This window comes from Urocitellus parryii, chromosome 14, assembly GCF_045843805.1.
Source record: "Urocitellus parryii isolate mUroPar1 chromosome 14, mUroPar1.hap1, whole genome shotgun sequence".
Classification (NCBI taxonomy): domain Eukaryota; kingdom Metazoa; phylum Chordata; class Mammalia; order Rodentia; family Sciuridae; genus Urocitellus; species Urocitellus parryii.
The window spans coordinates 29,360,136-29,379,541 of NC_135544.1; the positions used below are offsets into that span (position 1 = coordinate 29,360,136).

The 19,406-nt window shown below is 43.1% G+C and overlaps 1 protein-coding gene across 1 annotated transcript in view; it reads left to right on the forward strand.

Annotated features, from left to right (window-relative positions):
- Nucleotides 1-19,406, forward strand: part of Enpp6 (ectonucleotide pyrophosphatase/phosphodiesterase 6) — a 103,108-nt gene that overhangs the window by 63,358 nt on the left and 20,344 nt on the right. The window contains exons 3-6 of the mRNA XM_026400609.2: nt 4,419-4,530; nt 13,614-13,755; nt 14,655-14,834; nt 18,258-18,395. Of these exons, the coding sequence (XP_026256394.2) occupies nt 4,419-4,530; nt 13,614-13,755; nt 14,655-14,834; nt 18,258-18,395 (572 nt within the window). The remainder of the gene's footprint in view (nt 1-4,418; nt 4,531-13,613; nt 13,756-14,654; nt 14,835-18,257; nt 18,396-19,406) is intronic.

A 19,406-nucleotide genomic window follows, 5' to 3' on the forward strand; every position in this document is an offset into this window, starting at 1 on the left:
GCAGGTGTATATTTGACTTTATAAGAAACCATTGAATAATTTTAAAAAGTAGCTATATCAATTTTCTGTCCCACCAACAATTTATAAAAATTGCTCATCTTCAAAGCAATTTTTCAATTTATTGAAATCAGCTTTGTCTGATATATAACTACATTTACTTGTTTGTACTTAGTATTCCATGTCCCCTTTTAATGTCCCCTTTAAAAACCAGACTACATCTTATAATTTTTTTCTCTTGAAGATAGTATATATTTGGGTCTTATTTTTTTAATCCAGTTTTATGATTTCTGTCTTTTAAATAGTGTTTGGTTTATTTGCATTTGATGTAATTATCAGTATGGTTTGGTTTAAGCCTACCAATTTTGTATTATTTTTATGTGTGTGTCTTAACTGTTTTTATTCCCCTGTTTCTCATTTCCTGTCTTCTTTTCCACTAATTGAACACTTTTAGAATAGGATTATATTCTCTCTGTTGAATTTAGATTTTGAAGCCTTTTTATTCTTAATAGTTACTCTAGATATTCCAACATCCTTAAATTATTCAAAGTCTACCTTGACATAATGTGTATTGCTTTACAAATAATGTTATAGTTTCAGTTTTTTAGTGTCAGTTGTACACATATACATTATAATCATATATTATCATATATTTTATGATAATATGGAAAAATACCATATATACTCTTATATGGTATATATACAGACACAAAAAGAGTATATATGGCATTGTTCCATTTATATGAAGCCTGAGAAAGAGCAAACCTAATCTCCTATTATCATATATTTTAGTTACACATATTTTAAATCCTTTACTATATTATTAATTCTGCTGTAAAGAATCAATAATAATTTAAGAAATTTCTTTTATGTTTGACTTTTCTGATGAATATTTGTGTTATCTGTGGGTCTGATTCTGTTGACTATTTTTTCCTTTTAAATATGGGGCACATTTTCTGCTTCTTAGCATTTCTCATGATTTCATTTTATGCTGGATATCATGTAAAATAGGACAGTAGAGAGTGTGGTAAATTATATTTTCCTCAGAAAATTTTATATTCTTTCCTATGTTAGCCCTTTAGAGTGGTACCTAAGCCAACCTAATCTGCAATTGAGTTGGATCTGGGCTTTTAAAAACTTTTAGCACATTCACTTTGCCATCAGCTTCACATGGGAAGAAAGATAAGGATTATCCCTATAGTAGGTCTTAGAATTTTCCCATTGGAGAAGTCTATGCCTTACATGAGAAGTTATGCTGCCAATATTTCAGATCACTGAGGATCCCAGAATTATCCACAACATGCTACAAGTTGGAAGATCTCTCGCCACTCTGAAGTTCTGCCCTTAGTCTATGTTGAGCTGCTGCTTTGCATTCAATGAAGAGTTTATGTATCTAGGAGAAATTTCTCTACATTCTCCTACCCTGCCTTCAGCTGTTAGCAGGATGCTGCATGGTCCTTGAATAAATTAAAATCAATTGCAGACACCTTGTTTATTGTGCTTCACCTTAATGCACTTTGCAGATATTGTGTTCTTTATCAATTGAAGGTTTGTGGCAACCATGCATTGAGCTAGTCTATTGGCACTATTCTTCCAACAGCTCAAGTGATTGCTACCATTTTTTAGCCATGAACAATTGTTAAATTAAGGTATGTAGGTTTTTTTCAGACATAATGCTATACTGTGGACTTTGTAGTTGTATTAGGGTTAGGTCCTGCAAGTTTCTGGTCACAACATTTTTGTCATTTTATTTTTAAGACATCATATTTAACACACATTATTGATTTGTCTCATTGAACTCACACTGTTTTAGTAAGCTTTTTCACTGCTTTGACTAAAGGACCCGAATAGCACAATTATAGAGGAGGAAGAGTACACTTGAGGGCTCATGGTTTCAAAGGTCTTGGTCCATAAAAGGCGGATTCCATTTCTCTGGGCTCAGGTGAGGCTGAACATCGTGGTGGCAAAGAGTGGCAGAGGGAAGCAGCTCACGTCACTGGGATCAGGAAGCAGAGAGAGAGACTCCACTCTCCAGATCAAAATATATACCCCATAGCCACGCCCCCAATTAACCTCCTCCTCCAGCCACACCCACTTGCCTCCAATCCCTACTCAGTTAATCCCATCAGGGATTAATTCACTGGTTGGGTTAAGACTCTCACAATCCAATCATTTCTCCTCTGAACCTTCTTGCATTGTCTCACACAGCTTTTGGGGGACACCTAATATCCAAACCATAATAGCAGTTTACAGTATAGTATAAACATAATATTTATATGCACAACAACTCTTGTGACTTGCCTTATTGGGATAGTTGCTTTATTGGAGTGGTCTGGAATCAAATTTGTAATATCTCTGTATAATTTTTAAAATTAGAGAATTGCATAACAATGTAACAACATCTCTACTTTGCCACATATTGTTTCTACATTTACTACAGAATTTCACTTACAATTAATCAATTTAAAAAAAAAAACAACAGTTTTTATCTTACTTTAGCCACGGAAAGAATACATTTCTCAGGTAAACTGTATTAATATGCCATTGCTAAGTACAGATACTTTTTTTTTTTTGGTACTGGGGATTGAACTCAGGGGCACTTGATCACTGAGCCACATCCCCAGCCCTATTTTGTATTTTATTTAGAGACAGGATCTCATTGAGTTGCTTAGTGCCTCACCATTGCTGAAGCTGGCTTTGAACTCACAATCCTCCTGTCATAGCCTCCCGAGCCACTGGGGTTACAGGCGTGCACCACCGTGCCAGGCTCAGATTTATTTTAACCAGATAAAAGGATTAGGAGAACATGTAGTAACAAAAATATTTAATATTAATTATACAAAAACATTTATGGCTTGGTATTAATGTCCAAATACCAAAAGAACAGCCTGTTTCTTTTTCTATAAATCATGGTCAAAATTCCATTACTTAAAAATTCCCATGCCTGTATATGAGAGATGCCAGAAGCAGACACCTGGTCACCTGGGGTCACATTGTATGAGACTCTTAAACTATTAAAGAATATGCAATGTCTTATTGGATCCCTGGCACCAAGCACAGGGTGGACACAGAATACATAGCTTTGAGAGAGCAGTCAAAAGTTTACAAATAACCTTTGACAGATGAAACACAGGTATCTAAGATGATAGAAGCAGTCCAGATTCTACTGGCATTTCTTAAAATAATAAATATTTTCTTGGAAGCTGTGAGCAGGATTCATTCCTGGGTCATGCAGCCTATTTGTCCCATTTAAACATGTCTTGGAAAAGAGAGCATCCTGCCTTCTTGTTCTCTATTAGGTGTCCTAAATGGCCCTTGTCCTTCTGGAACCCAAGATATCAGGCAGAGAGGATGGAGTTTGGTTTTGCAGGGTTATGGCGGTGAAGGGATTCTTCAGGATGTTCATGTTATGGTTTAACGGTTCTCTGGACCTCGGCTCATGGTGCTCTCCTTATCTGCCTTGCCCCTCCCAGTCCACTCCCAGTTGCCATATCTTGGTGACCTCTGCAAGATGGAGGCCCACACAGGGATGCAAGAAAGGTTTTCAGGAGGAGAAATCCCTGAAGTAAATGTCCTTCACCTGAGTTCCCACAACACCCTGAAAATGTGCACCTCACTTTAGACTTCACGTGTGGCCCTGTTTTCCTATCTGCCTTCTCCCACCAGATTAGACTGTCCAGGAAGGAGACGCTGGCTGATCCCTTTTGTTTCCACTATGTCTGAACATAGTTACCAGTTTGTCGTGGGGCCAAATAAATATTTAGCCAACTAATATAAACTACGACTGGCTCACCCCGTTCCTGCTCTGTGTTCTGATGAGAGGATTGGGAATCTCATCCAAGAGTCTGGGGCAGAAAAGCTGACCCCGCTCATAGTTGAATTGCCTTTGGGTCTTGGGAGAAGCAAGGTCATGACTCAGAATCCCTGCTTGAACTCTTTATTTTTTGCTTGCTAATCTAGTGGAGTGCCTCTAAGTCCACTTAGACTTTGTGTAATATCCCAAGATAGTCGTATTGATATTTTACAATTCTCCAACTAATCAGATACAACCCAACACTTGGTTCTGGAATAGAAAAATGTACACTGGAAGACCTCATAGTCATAATAATGGTCTATAGGAATAAAGTTTTAATTGAGGAGTTTCTGTCCATTAATTAATTTGTGCTTTCTTTCCATTATCCAGGTTTTACTGGTCCCTGTTTTGGTACATCAGTGTTACATAGGAATGGCATTTAAGAACCTCTGATCCAATTAAGCAAAATTATATTTAAATGCATCACCTGTCAGAAAATAAGTTATTTTAGTTCATAAAAATGTACAACAGTTTTATTTTGACTAATGATGTTTGCTTCCCCAAAAAGGCTCACACCCCACTTTAGTTATTGAAGAGAGTAACCATTTGCCATCTTTTTCCTTCTTAGGCTGTGAGGTTGAGATTCTTGGTGTCAGACCTACTTACTGCCTAGAATATAAAAATGTCCCAACGGATATCAATTTTGCCAATGCAGTCAGTGATGCTCTTGACTCACTCAAGTAAGTATCCCCAATTCTTAGCCATACCATTGTTCTTCATTTCTAAGACCAATAATGGATCCCAAAGTGAAGGAAGAGAGCCTGGCATAGGTGAAATAATGTCCTGAAGAGTTGGTGAACGTTTGACAAGGTGACTCTTAATTGCTAGCAGGGTATACTGGTGAACTAGGAATTTCAGGAAGGACACTCTTTGGAAACATTGAATTCAGAGCAAAAGAATTCCCAGGGGTTTGAGACCTTCTTTTTTATGTTGTTAGATAACAGAGAAGCAATATAAATGTCAGCACTTTTCTAATCATGATTTAGAGAACAATTGTATTTGAAAGGTATCAATGAGTATTTGACAAAAGGGGAGCATATGTGGTCCAATAAGTTTGGGAAAAATTGCCTTTTCTACCTTCTTCTTGAAATGCACAAAGCACATTACCATATGAAAGTCCAGAACCTTTCTTCCCCTGCTCCCACGTGGAACAATGACACAGGGTTTTACACACGAGTCTATGAACTGATCAACAACATAGGTCAGGACAAAGTCTCAAGTGAGTCCAGATGTCACTGGAAGTGGTGATCAAGATGTTAGGCTAGCTGGGAGTCTGCTTTAGAAATCAGCAACCCACCAAGAGGCTTAGGATGTCTTCAGCTGGAGTTGAGGTCACCTAGGCTGCCGAGTGGGTTTCCTGAGTAGGATCAAAGCAGAAGACTCATAGCAATCAGTGTGTAGGGAACAGGGCAGGACCTACATCCTCCCAAAAGAAAGAGCATGACTTGCAACGGGGGGACACCAGGAGAGCTCACATACACTAAGTGCATATAGAGATCACTAGCCCTAACCACATGCATCGACCATAACTTCAGATGGCCTCAGACACAGAGGTAACCCAATATGGATCCCATTCTCTCATTGTCCCTTCTACCTGAACAATCATGGTGAGCTGCAGTTACCCCTACAGAGCTATCAAAGGAGGAAACAAGACCTCCGATTTTGCTGATTCTTGGAATATCCCACTTCCATGAAACTTATCAAGAGGGGCCTCCAGGGCACATAAAGTTTCATGCTCTGATTGATAGGTTGGAGAGGAAACAGTTTTAAAATACTCAAAAATGGAAAAGTAACACATTTAAAAGGCTTTAAATTTTTTTTTTTTCTGGCAGGGAGAAGGAGGAGGAAGAGTAGGGGGGAAGTAACCTTTCAATAAATGTTCTTCATATGGTTTATAAATCATGTGTTTTATATGATCCTGCCTCTTACCTGCTATATTTTCTTTTTCTTGCCCACTAGGGCTGAAAAAAATCACACATACAATGAGCTGGAATATTGTGCTGCAGCCTAGTTTGTGCAAGTATACATAGCAGATGAGCTGAGCTGGGACTTTGGAGTAGTTCTCTATCTAACCAGTGCTGTTTCCAACATATCCAAAATGCTAGCCATCTCTACAGCCTATTGCCATGCCAAATATGAAAATTTGGATCATAGTTGTCATACAAATACCTCCAAATAACAGTCTGTTTGGCAGTGTGATCTCTTCCACATTCATCTTAGTTTTGCTGCTGAGTGGACTGTGTGTACAACCCAGTGGTTCACAGGAAGGAGAGCAGGGAGCGCACAACCAGGAGAATCCTGGGTCAGTTGACAAGCTGGTCAACCTAAGCAGACTCCCCTGTCCTCAGGAATAAGGAAGGAAAGAGTGGAGGAAGAAGTTCTGGGCTCTAGTTCCTCTAAAGGAGTGTTGTCTTTAATTTTGTTTTGCTTTTCTTTTTCAAGCAATATGGCAAAGCTCTAGAATGCTGGGGAATTGCATCTTTACCTTGGAAGTAGGGAGGATTTTGTTTTTGATATCATTGGTGGTGATGCCGGTGCTTGTGTGTGAGTGTGTATGTGTGTATTTGGCAAAGTTACTGGGATCCCCTAGAGAGAAAAAGCTACAAAGAACTGGAGGTGCAGGGAGGTTGTCCCAGGCTAGGCCTCCACCTGGGATGGAGGCCTGGTGCTACTATAATCACTCAGAGCTCTGTAGCATTCATGATGTAGTCTCCAAACACAGCCTTGAGCTCCATGGAATGTCATTCACATAGCCTACAATTGGAAGGATGCCCCTGGACAATGAAGGACTTGGAAGGATTGACCAGTCCAATGGAATTGTTTAATAGCAAAGTTAACAGGGTCACAAGGAACAGCCCCTTTGAATAGTTGGTGGAAAGATGAAGACACATCATCAGTAAAATTATACCATACTTGAAATGATCAATTAATCCCATCAGGAGGTTAATGCACTGATTGGGTTAAGGCTCCAATAACCTAATCATTTCTCCTCTGAACCTTCTTGCATTGTCTTACATGTGAGCTTTTGGGGGACACCTCACATCCAAACCATAACATTTATCCTTCCATCAGAAAGCCCTGAGTAGAGGAATATGTCTAAACCACCACAGCTCAACTCTTGGTGTCTGTTCAATGATAACTCAAATTTCTAACTATAATTTGTAGAATACTTAAGAATTTTCGCACCTAAGTGTCCAAACATACTCCCACGTTACTCCAGGTCAGTCCTGCTCATAAAGTGTCGCTGTCCATTTTGCAGAGAGAATGGGACACAGGATAGGTAGGTAGGCTTTGAGAGAAGAAAGAAAAGCTGTTAAGATCTTGAACATGGAGTCCTACCCAGGGCCATTTCAGCAGAGGGTCCAGGTGGGTTAAGAATCTGCCATGTCTGTGCAGGAAGCAGCAACTCTTCACCCTGTTTCACCTGGGCCTTGCCCTCCATGCTCAGAAGCTGTGTTTATCCCAGTAGTATCCTTGTGAGATGCTCCCTTTGAACTTAGAAAACTTTTTAGCACAAAGGAAAGGGGAAGGGAAATAAGTTGACATTTTTAATATCCATTTGCTAGCATAGAATCTAAGGGCTTTACTTCCATTACCCCGTTTTGTTCTCATCCATCATATCATATAGATGTTGTTCTCCCCTCTTACAAAAGAGGCCACCCACTTGGAAGGTTGAACCCCTTGCCTTGGATCTCACATGCTCTGAGGTGTGTGACTGAGCACACAGCTCTTTCCACAGGGGCTTAGGACTGTCTCCTGGGGCCTCTCCCTCCATCCTCCAACCCTGTCTACACCTGCACCTGTAAGATGCCCTGAAACAGAGTCACCTCTTTGCCTCTTTGGGGCCATCATGGGCCTTGGGCCCTGGCAAGGCCCAAGTGGAGCAGGGCCTTTTGCAGTCTGTTTAGCACTCTATGCACTCAGCAGCATGTAGCCCTGGCGACTGGTGCCCTGCCATTACACATTGGGACTCAGCACGCAGCACCCCTGCACACACAGTCATCTCGCCTGCCAAAAAAAGAAAGCAGTTTGTGATCCACATCCTTTAATCCATCCTCCTGGAAGTTCTGTTGGCAAGATATTCATGGTTCAGTTGGCAGAAAAAGGTGCACCATGCTAAAGTCGAAATAAGCCCTCAATAACTCATGGGGTGGACAGAGGAGTGAGGGGAGATGGCCACAGTGAGCCTTGGCTGCACGTAGGGGCCAGGCAGCCACTTCCAGGCTGGTCCTGGCACACTGATCACACAGCCTCACCAAAGGGTCGGTCAGGAAACAACTGGCTACGGGAATGGCGGCCACAGCTGATGTCCCTGCAGGCTCCAGCCTATTGCCAGGAGCTCCAAAGGAGTTCCTCCAGGATCCGAGCACCTCAGTGGCTGCTGGTGTGAATCAAATAGATGAATGATAAGAGAGTTCATCCCTGAGGCCACAAGGAAGCTGGCTCAAATGTCCTGGCCTGGGCCCCTCCTCTCTGGACTGAGAATGAAGGGGCAAGAACGCAGAGGGAGGCCCAGGCTGGACAGAGACTCTGTTCTCCACCCTGTTCAGCCCACATACCTAGAAAAAGGAGTCCGATACATCTGGAAGAAAGAGAAATGGGGGTCATTTCTTTCCCCTTCCCTCCCTTTTGCAGTGCTGCAACCACTTGATGAATATCAGCTCATTTAATACCCAATTGAGGTATTGGGTAGGCTTTTCAGATGGGGAAACTGAGGCTTAGTGATGTTTTACCATTCACCTGAGAATTTCTAGTTGGTGAACCCAGATGTGTGCCGTTTCAGTACCCCCATCAAAAGGTAATTTTTGCCAAGTGCAGTGGTGCATACTGTAATCCCCGTGGCTTGGGAGTCTGAGGCAGGAGGATGGCAAGTTCAAAACCAGCCTCAGCAATTTAGTGAGGTTCTAAGCAACTTAGCAAGACCCTGTCCCTAAATAAAATATAAAAAGGGCTGGGGATGTGGTTCAGTGGTTCAGTGCCCCTGGGTTCAATCCCCAGTACAAAAAAAAAAAAAAAGAAGTAATTTTTCAAAATTAAACATTGTCACCTGGGCTCACTGCATCTTTGGGAATTAGGCCAGGGTTCAAGTTAATTTGCCTGAGGGAGTCAGGTGGCTGACAAGGCTGGTGAGAAAGAGAACAAGAGAAACACAGTTGAAGACAAAGGATGGTGGGATATGATTATTGTTGGAAGCAGAAATGTTTAATAACGCAGAAGATGATAAAACTATAATTAGGGGGGACTGCTTTCTATATCAGAACAAAATCACTTTCATCTGATCAGTTTCTTACCAGTCCAAGGCTAAATTGACACAATCTGAATGCTAATCAGTAGTTAAATCTGATTCTTAAGCAAGCTCATTGGTAGCGCTCTAACATGATAGTAAGGAGGCAGGTAGCCATTTTTGAAATCTGATTTCCAAATTTTGAATCATTTTCCTTAACAGTCAATAACTAAACCATTTGCAAATTGCTTCCACTTCTCTCTCCCTATTTTTTTTTTCTATTTCTAAACCACTTCAGTAAGGAAGATGGACGTGATATTTTGAACTTTTTACGTTGCAAACACATTTGGACAGAATCCCAAGGTGATGGGAAACATAGGTGTCCCTGAAACCCCAGGGCTAAGAGCCCCTCATGGCTTTCAGGGAACTGGGCTGATGGCCACATGTCCTTCTGGCATAGTTCCTGGACCTTAGAGCTGTAAATGGCCCAGAGCAGACCTGCAGGCGTTTCCACCCATCTCTCTTCACCCAACCAATCTGTTACAAATGAGCTGACCTGTGATGGAGACCAGACCCATGTGGAAAACAGCTGGCTACTAAGAATTTATCTGCTCAGCTCCAAACAGGCAAGAGCTCTCCGCCCTTGGAGACTGAGGTCCCTAATGAATCAATGAAACTTGAACATAGAAACCTTTCACATGTGTAATCCCTGAATTGCAAGCATCCCAAATCAAGTGTTCCTGGCATCTGGGGTTGACAGCTTTCTGACACAGAGCCATCAGGTAAATTGTGATACTTACTAGCTTTCTGATGGCATGGAGATTTATGAATATGGTAAATAGCCTTTGAGAAGCCAGCCCAGGGACTGCTACACTAAGGCAAATTGTTAAAATGAAGAGAACTAGAAGTTTTTCACTGAACCTTAATGGCACAGTAAACCTTGTTTGCAAAAGTTCCTAATGGTAATAAGTCACTACTGAATTAAATATGATTTTCCTGTGTATAAGCCCCATACTGGATGAAATGTAGACACCTAACTGATGATTCCCTGGGTGAATCAGCACGTGTGGAATGCTCAAGATGCAAATGCAGAAAGCAAACAAATGCTGAGGCTTATCTGCAGGACAGATTTTATGGAGAACCCCACTCCGTTCAAATAGTGGTGGAGGAAGGGACCTCAGCCCTATCAGTCCAATGAACATGGGCCTCAAACAAATTTCAGCATATGGACAAAAATGCCATTCCCCAGTACAAACTTTTACCCACCACCTACATGCTGCATGGTGGGACCCTAAACGGACTTTTTGTACTCAACTGCGTACAGAGGCAGAGAGAGTTTGGATTAGTCATTCACACATTGGCAAGTATGAATAATGAGAATACCATTTGCAAGAAACACCCAAATAATAAGCCTAACCCCACACCCATTGTGGAGGAGGGTGGTAATGGGGTTTATTAATGAGAGCCCCATTTGTTTTGTTCTAAAAAGAGAAAAGAACATTTCTCCAGGCATTTTACTTAACTTGAAACCAATGCATCCTCAAAACCTTTAATAAAATATATCCCAGAGTACCCAGGAGAATATTACAGCAACAATAAAGAGTGCATGATCTATTGAAGGAAGATACCAGGCAGGACATACTTGGGAATTTGCTCCCGGGTTTAGAGGGTGGAGTAGAGGTAGATGTCCAAAGGCCCAGTTTGCTGGAATTAAAAGCATCTGACTTTGGTGGTGGAAGATTTGCATTTCCTGTTCTAGAGGCATCTTAGAGATCTGTGAGGCCTTCCGTAATTTCTAGAACCTACTTGGCACATTTCTTCATCTGTACAATCTGTAAATGCCTTTCTGTAAGATTGTTTTCTCCTCATCCTGGACTTTGGAGGCATGGTCAACCCATAGACAAAGAGTGCTGTGCATTGAGAAGCCAAGTGACACAATTTCACTGTGAGGCTTTTGTCCCATCCCATGCCCAGCTTTCTAGGGTTGGTGGCAAGAGCCATTTCCAAAAGACCACATGAGCTCAGCAAATGTTTCCTCATTGGTGTGGGATGTTGAGTTCTTTCTGAGCATTCTGTGGTTGTATTCTGGGGATCTGAGTTTGATGCCTGGCTCCATCTCTTACTAGCTTTGGGATGCAGGTGATTGTGAACTCTCCAATCCTCTTTAGGGTTGTTCTGAGGATTCCACGAGGCAAAGTATGTCAAGGACCACGGCATAGTGCCTGAGCAGAGTTGCTCCTATTTATTGAGCGCTTACTGTTACACATTTGAATGACAGTTCCAGAGTTTCTACTGTTTGCCAAATGCTAAGCAAGAGGTGAGACACAAAGGAGAATGAGTCATCATGCTTAGAGTGAAGGATCTTGACAATTTAGAGAGAGAAGAGGACACATAAAAGGGCAAGTACAGCACAGTATGGAATTCATAGCCCAAAAGTGAATTGAGGGTACCCTGGGAACACACAGGAAAGGGCCCCCCAACCTCACCTCAGGTCCCTAGGGGAAGTCCTCTGGAGGAGGCCACATGTCCTCTAGGTCCGAAGGAGAAGCAGTGCTGTTTGACTCTGGTCAGGCAAACCTGTGAATGGCAGAGTCCAAGGCCCAGCAGGCTCTGAGGATAGGTTCTGTCACTCCCTCTGTTCCTAGTGTTGGGGAAGGCGAATCAAGGAAAGCACAACACCTGTGCGTGTGTGTGTGTGTGTGTGCATGTGTGTGTGTGTGTGTGCGTGTGTGTGTGTTTAAAAGTTTCCCAAGAAATAAGCAAAGAGTATTCATTGTTACCTCTTGTAAATTACAAGCAGAAAATCAACTCTAATTTCTTTCCCATTGCTTCATCTTTTATCAGTATTTTTTTTTTTTGTACCAGGGATTGAACTCAGGGGCACTCTACCACTGAGTCACATCATCAGCCCTATTTTGTATTTTATTTAGAGACAGAGTCTCACTGAGTGGCTTAGCGTCTCTCTGTTGCTGAGGCTGACTTTGAACTCCAGATCTTCCTGCCTCAGCCTCCGAGCTGCTGGGATTACAGGCGTGGGCCACCGCACCTGATCTTTTGTCAGTTCTCATTACCACCATTATCATCACATCATAGTCATCATCATCATTGCTCTGTTCTATTTAAAGCAGTGTATTGGGGTGGGAAATAGACCAAAGCCAGAGGCTGGGGTCTGGAGTCTCAGTGGAAAGTCTCAGTGGAAGGAGGGAGCAACCATCCTGGAGTATTCCTCTTTCTTTCTCACTCCCCCACCTCCCACTTCCATTTGTATTTCTAACTTCCAGTCCTTCTTGGCCCACCATTGACTCAGGGTTCACTATCTTGGATTTTAACCATTGGTGCTCCAGCCAAGAGGGAAAAGAATCTGGGGGACCATGAAAATGTGGTTACTGCTAGAAACTCTGTGTCCTCCTTGGAGCTGACCTTTCATGTGTCCCACAGAACAAGCATCCTGGGGGTGTCTGCTGATGCCAGACCCTGAGGACTCACCTGTCTGCATCCCCCAGGGTTGCTGTGGTAATGTCACTCTTACGCTTGCCAGTCAGTTAGACCCACAAGCAAGGGTTTTATTTGGAGACTTCTTTAGAGGTTCGCAATAATTGAAGGTAGTTATTTAAACTATTGCTTCCAGTGTTTCTGACCTTCCAATGACAGCAGGTGGTGAGGGTGAGCTGTAAGGACTGTTCTCAGACTGCTACCTCATCTTCCAGTTCTTTAGGATGTGACGAGCAATGTCATATGCCCGGGACATGAGGTGACCAGTAGACATGCTCTCTGACTTTTGTCACCAAGGTCTCAAGACTATCAAGTCTTCCCAGCTGTCCCTCTCCTAGGTCTATACGACAGGGACACAGCCCCATCAATGTTTATAGCAGCACAATTCACAATAGCTAAACTGTGGAGCCAACCTAGATGCCCTTCAGTAGATGAATGGATAAAGAAACTGTGGTGTATATATACACAATAGAGTTTTATTCAGCAGAAAAAGAAAATATAATCATGGCATTTGCAGGTAAATGGATGGAGTTGGAGAAGATAATGCTAAGTGAAGTTAGCCAATCCCCAAAAACCAAATGCTGATTTTTTTATATATATATAAGGAGGCTGATTCATAGTGGGATAGGGAGAGGGAGCATGGGAGGAATAGATGAACTCTAGATAGGGCAGAGGGGTGGGAGGGGGAGGGAGTGGGCAGGGGGTTATTAATGATGGTGGAATGTGATGATCATTATTATCCAAAGAACATGTATAAAGACACGAATTGGTGTGAATATACTGTGTACACAAGCAGAGATATGAAAAATGGTGCTCTATATGTGTAATAAGAATTGTAATGCATTCTGCTGTCATATATAAATAAAAAATTACATTAAAAAAATTCTTGGTTGGTTCTTCTTCTGCTCATTTTGAGGTCTGGGCTTTGCCTGACCCACAGGGCAGGGTTTTGGAGGTGCCGACCCCTTCCCAGAGGGGTGTTATGAGGGGGCAGCCGGCAGTGGCTGCCCTCCCTAACCTGTGCCTCTCTTGCCTCGTTCTCTCCAGGAGCGGCCGAGCCGACCTGGCAGCCATATACCACGAGCGCATCGATGTGGAGGGCCACCACTATGGTCCCTCATCGCCTCAGAGGAAAGACGCCCTCAAGGCCGTGGACACCGTCCTGAAGTACATGATCCTGTGGATCCAGGTGACTTAAAGCAGGGACAGCTGGCCTGGCACTCTCCTGTCACTCTCTAGTCTCCGTGGCTGTCACCCCCTCAGCATCCTCCTTCTTACCTGGCCAGCCCAGGTCTCCCTTCTTCACGCCACTCCCCCTGAGGTACCCAGAGACCCTTCCACGGGGGGCCAGTGGGGTTGGAGTGACCAGGATGAGCATTATCACCTGGCTGGCTTGGCCAGAGAGCTGGCCCTGTTCTTCAGAACCTGCACGAGGGGGGTAGCCAGCCTGGCGGGGACACGGGAGCCACACCTGGGTTCAAAACACCTGTTTTGTTTTCATTCTTGTTTGTTTTTGGTTTTCTTTTTCCTTTTCACTTTTTAAAATATCTGTAATGTGAGCAGATGATTATTCTCAGATTACCCCACAAGTTCATTGAAAGAGTGAGTCAAAATAAAAACAGTGTCTACCTTAAAAAGCTAGAAGTCTGTTCTTATTTTTCAGCATGTATTTGGATGGGGGCTGTGCTCTCCTATCCTCTCCACTAAAGTGTTCTGCCATGATTTTGAACTGCGTCTCATCAGGATAAACCGGTGGATGAGTAAATTTGGAATTGAGGAAATATCCCTTTTCCTACAAATTATAGTTTGTTTATTTGTTTGTTGTCCTGGAGATGGAATAGGAACTCTCTACTACTGAACTACATCCTCAGCAGCCCTTTTCATTTTTAATTTTGAGACAGGGTCTCACTAAGTTCCTGAGGCTGGCCTCAGACTTGTCATCCTCCTGCTTCAGCCTCCTAAGTTGCTGCAGTTACAGGCATGTGCCACTGCACCCAGCTAATTTGTAGTTTAAAAGCCTCTACATGAGACTTTTGTGTGTCAGAGCCTCTCTAGGTGCTGTGGTGACTGCCTTTGCCCACCCCACAGGAGCGGGGCCTGCAGGACGACCTGAATGTCATCATTTTCTCAGATCATGGAATGACGGACATCTTCTGGATGGACAAAGTGATTGAGCTGAGCGAGTACATCAGCCTGAATGACCTGCAGCAAGTGAAGGACCGGGGGCCTGTTGTGAGCCTGTGGCCCGCCCCTGGGAAGCACTCTGAGGCAAGCAATACCGTCATGGGGGGAGGGGTGGCAGATGCATCCTAATTTGCCCCAAGGTGCTTTATCTTCTCCCATAATTTTTTTAATTTAATTTTTTTTTGGGGGGGGGTACAGGGGATTAACCCAGGAGTGCTTAACCACTGAGCCTCATCCCAAGCCCTTTTTTGAGATGGGGTCTTGCTAAGTTGCTTCGGTCCTTGCTAAATTGCTGAGACTGGCATTGAATTTGCTTTTTGTTGTTGTTGTTGTTGTTGTTTTGTGGTGCTGGGGATTGAACCCAGGGCCTTGTGTATGTGAGGCAAGCACTCTACCGACTGAGCTATGTCCCCAGTCCTCTCCTACAGTTTTAATGTTGAAATATATTTTAGCATTAGGTGCTTAGGCTGTGAAGGCAGGTGACCTAGTTTGCCATTCACTCACCAAGTGACCAACTGGTTCATTTTCCCTGACTCTATCCTTCCTAAAATGGTATCTACCCCAGTGGTTTCTCTGTAATGATATCTACTTTATAAAAGTCAAATAAATTCAAGGTTGTGCAGTACCCAGCAGGCGACCAGCACACGTGGCAAGCCCTGATTAAGGCTATTTTATTATTGGCTAAAAAGCATTATTTCTTAGGTAAATAAGGGCATTCTCTGAGGTAGACAGAATGTTCTTTCTCTGGAAAGAAGCTGTTTTCAGCAGGGAACTGGAGATATGAACGTGCTGAACCACAGAGCGGAGGCCCTGTGTGCAGAGGCTCAGGTCTCTATCTCAGAGCCACAGCCCTGGGGTCCAAATGCCAGCTCTACCATCACCTGAGCACCAGGCAAAACACTTACCCAGGCTCTCTATTACTTTTCTGTATGTCGACGTGACAACATCATTACAGTTGTCCCTCGCTACTACTGAGAGTGCTCGGGAGCTCACAGAAGTGTGCTGGCCCCTTGCAACGATGCTGCATGGGTTTCTTATTATGGTCACTGTCAGTGGAATGTCCTCAAGAGGGTGGTTGAGTCTCCACTGTGTGCTGATGGGGGACAAAGCTCTGCCACTACCTTCCTGGAAAACCTTGAGGTGATTAGACCTTGAGTACCATTTTCTCAAGACAATAATTGTGGCTGGAAGTAGGTAGGAAGCCATTTAGAGAAAATGGAGAAGTGTCACCTTTGACTTAGCACTTGACTCTCCAGCTGCTGGTATCTCCCAGTACAGGCTAGGGGGCTTCTGCCCAGGCCCAGATAAAACTGATCGGGACCAGGAAGAAGCTGTCTTTCTTTGGGAAGGTGAGGCCACTGCTGGTTAAGGTTGTCAACCACCGTAGGGAGCCAGGAAGAGGCCCTGGGGCCAGTGGCTCCATCCATCTTGTGGCACAAGGCTATTAGTGCTGAATACTTAGTCTCATTGGAGGAGACAGTTGGCAACAATGTCAGGACTCCCCAGACTCATGCCATTTCCCTGTCCCCAGGGTGTGTGTGGGGGTGCTCCTTTCTTCTCAGGCTCTGTGGTCATGAATTCCCTAAATATGCCATTGAAAAGGGCATTTTTCACATGGGCAGGTTCTAGAGAAGGAGTTCTGTTTTCTTGGTGAGGAAGATCATCTTTGTCTCCAATTGGCACTTAGGAGAGTGCCGTCTCCACAGCACTCAGCACCAGCAGCCTACAAGCTGGGAAGAGCTTTGTGGAATGTGATGTTTAAGTCAAGTGACCTTTAGCCGGCAAGCAGTCTATAGCAGTCGGTAGATTGCTCAAAAGTAGGGGCCGTGTTTGGGTGACAGTTTGTCAGGTGACCGGCACAAGAGTTTGCAAGGCCTCTTGTGTGTCTCCAGATTTTCATTTACTCCAAATCCTTCTGCATGTGAATCCTACTTTCCTGAAGAACTCTGGGTTTTCTTAAGTATCATAGCTTAACTTGTGGGCTCATCAGAAACCCTCTGCTAAACATCCTAAAGACTAATTCTTTTTCACACTTGAGTTGATAAACTCAATTTTATATTCAGCAATACAGAGGAATGTATGCCCGGTTTGGCTAAAGACCAGCAAGTCAACATCAGCCAGTTGATTTTAATGTTAACTATAAATATTTAAGCTGCTGCTAAATATTGAACAGATGTGCCAAGTTTATGTTTTTGTTATGAAATCATTGATGTAGTTAACAAACAATTACTAGTGTTTTTTATTTTTTTATTTATATAGGACAGTGGAATGCATCACAATTCTTATTACACATATAGAGCACAATTTTTCTTATCTCTGGTTGTATACACAGAATATTCACACCAATTTGTGTCTTCATACCTGTACTTTGGATAATAATGATCATCACATTCCACCATCATGAATAACCCCATGCCCCCTCCCTTTCCCTCCCACCCCTCTGCCTATCTAGAGTTCATCTATTCCTCCCATCCTCTCCCTCCCTACCCCACTATGAGTCAGCCTCCTTATATCAGAGAAAACATTCGGCATTTGGTTTTTTGGGATTGCCTAATTTCACTTAGCTTTATTTTCTCTAACTTCATCCATTTACCTGCAAATGCCATGATTTTATTCTCTTTTATTGCTGAGTAAAATTCTATTGTGTATATATGCTACTTTTTTTATCCATTCATCTATTGAAGGGCATCTAGGTTGGTTCCACAGTTTAGCTTAACTACTAGTACTTTTAAGATTCATGCTCCCTAGGTCAGGTTAAAGAGCACATGCTTTTTCTTTGATCTTTAGGGTATTTAACATTAAACAAGATAATTTCTAATTTGTCTTTCAATTTTATTGTACAAAATTTTGACATCAATAATTTTTTGCAAAGGGCTCATTAGTTGTTGAGTGTATACAAAAGGATTATCATAATGTGTACAACACACAAAGAATGATATTGTAACCATTTCCTTATATTCACTGAATATTTAAGAAGTACAACATTACCCTTATTGGTGACATCACTTTTTGCAGTTCTCTTTATAGTTTTGCCGTATGTATTGTTTGTTTTTATAGGTTACTTGAACTTTATATAGTAAGAATGGTATTGCCTGTATTTTTCTGCAACTTGCATAATTTTCCTCAAACTGAGATCCCTTTTTGTTTGTAGCAGTATTCCATTCATCTGTGCAGAATTCTACCACAAACCTCAGTGGTCTTTCTTTATCCCTTCCACTGTGGCTGGGCATCTGGGCTCTTCTGTAGGTTTATAGGTCCAGGCACATGAGGGTTTATCTATCCCTAGGGATGAACTTCTTAGGTCAGAGGGGACATGGATCTTCAGCCTTACTAGATAAGGTCAGCCTATTTTGAAAGCTATATAAAACCCTCTCATTTTTACACAGTCAAATCTACCAGATGTTTGGTAATATCTCTGCTTGGTCTTTAAAAGAGTCCCCCATTCCATAGATTCAATATATTGAAGAAAGAGAATGCAAAACTGGTTGTTCTCTGTTTGCTTTGCAGATATATGACAAACTGAGCCAAGTGGAACACATGACCGTGTATGAGAAGGAAGCCATACCAAACAGGTTCTATTACAAGAGAGGGAAGTTTGTCTCTCCTTTGACTTTAGTGGCCGATGAAGGGTGGTTCATAGCAGAGGTAATTATAAAACACACCACACTTTGTTCATGCTACAAATTCTGCTCTGACACATAAGAGATGTCTCCACCGAGGTATCGTTACTGGCATTCATTCCTTCCTCGGGGAATCAGAAGCCTCCATCAGGTGACTTTGTGGACACAAACTGCAGATGCAAACCCAGGGTCACGGTTTAGACTCCCTGGCTCCAGCCTTGCTGGAGTTTAACAAACAGCCCTTAACTCAATTATTGCCGCTTTCCACGTAACCTGTTCTGTTTAAAGCGGAACAATTACTGTGAACCCAAGCAATCGCTTTGGGGCAGTAGAAAGCAGAGAGAAGCTCATTGCTTTCACCTTGAAGAGAAATGTTTGGCAGACGGGACTGTGCAGAGCCAGGTCCCCCAGATGCCAGCTTGATTTCACAGGGATGAGCTTGTATTTTGGGCTCCAACCCTAGTCGCCTGGTGCCTGAATGACTCCAACAGCCTCTTCCCGATCTGCCCGACTCCGGGCTCACCAGGGTCTCACATCAGCTTATGCTGTGGGGACCTGACCTTCAGGGGAAACTGAGGTCACAGCCTGTTCAGGATCAATTCCCGAAGAGGACGTGGGTTATTTTCGATATGAATTTGATGGCGGGTTGCATTTAGATGAGATGACATCGTGGAAAAGAATCCCATGAGAGTGGCTGTTGAGACCCATGAGGATGAGACCTGAGACTGGAAATAACCCAGAAGAGGGGGAGACAGAGCAGGGGGTGACCAGGGGAAAAATATGGACTGGGTGAGTGAGTGGAAGTCCAGAGGCCTGCGGGTGGAAAAATGGGGGATCTGGGACATGAACTTCAGTTATTCAGGACCAAGTCTGTCTCCTGTGCTGGCAGGTAAAGAGGAGCCCCCGGTCCTGGAGGAACTGAGAACACAGCAGATCTCCATAGAAACTTTGGCCCCACAGTGCAGAGGCAACAGTGCCCCAGAGTGTCCCTTCCTATGCCAGGTGGTTTAGAAGGTCTCTAAGAGGGTTCCTGTGC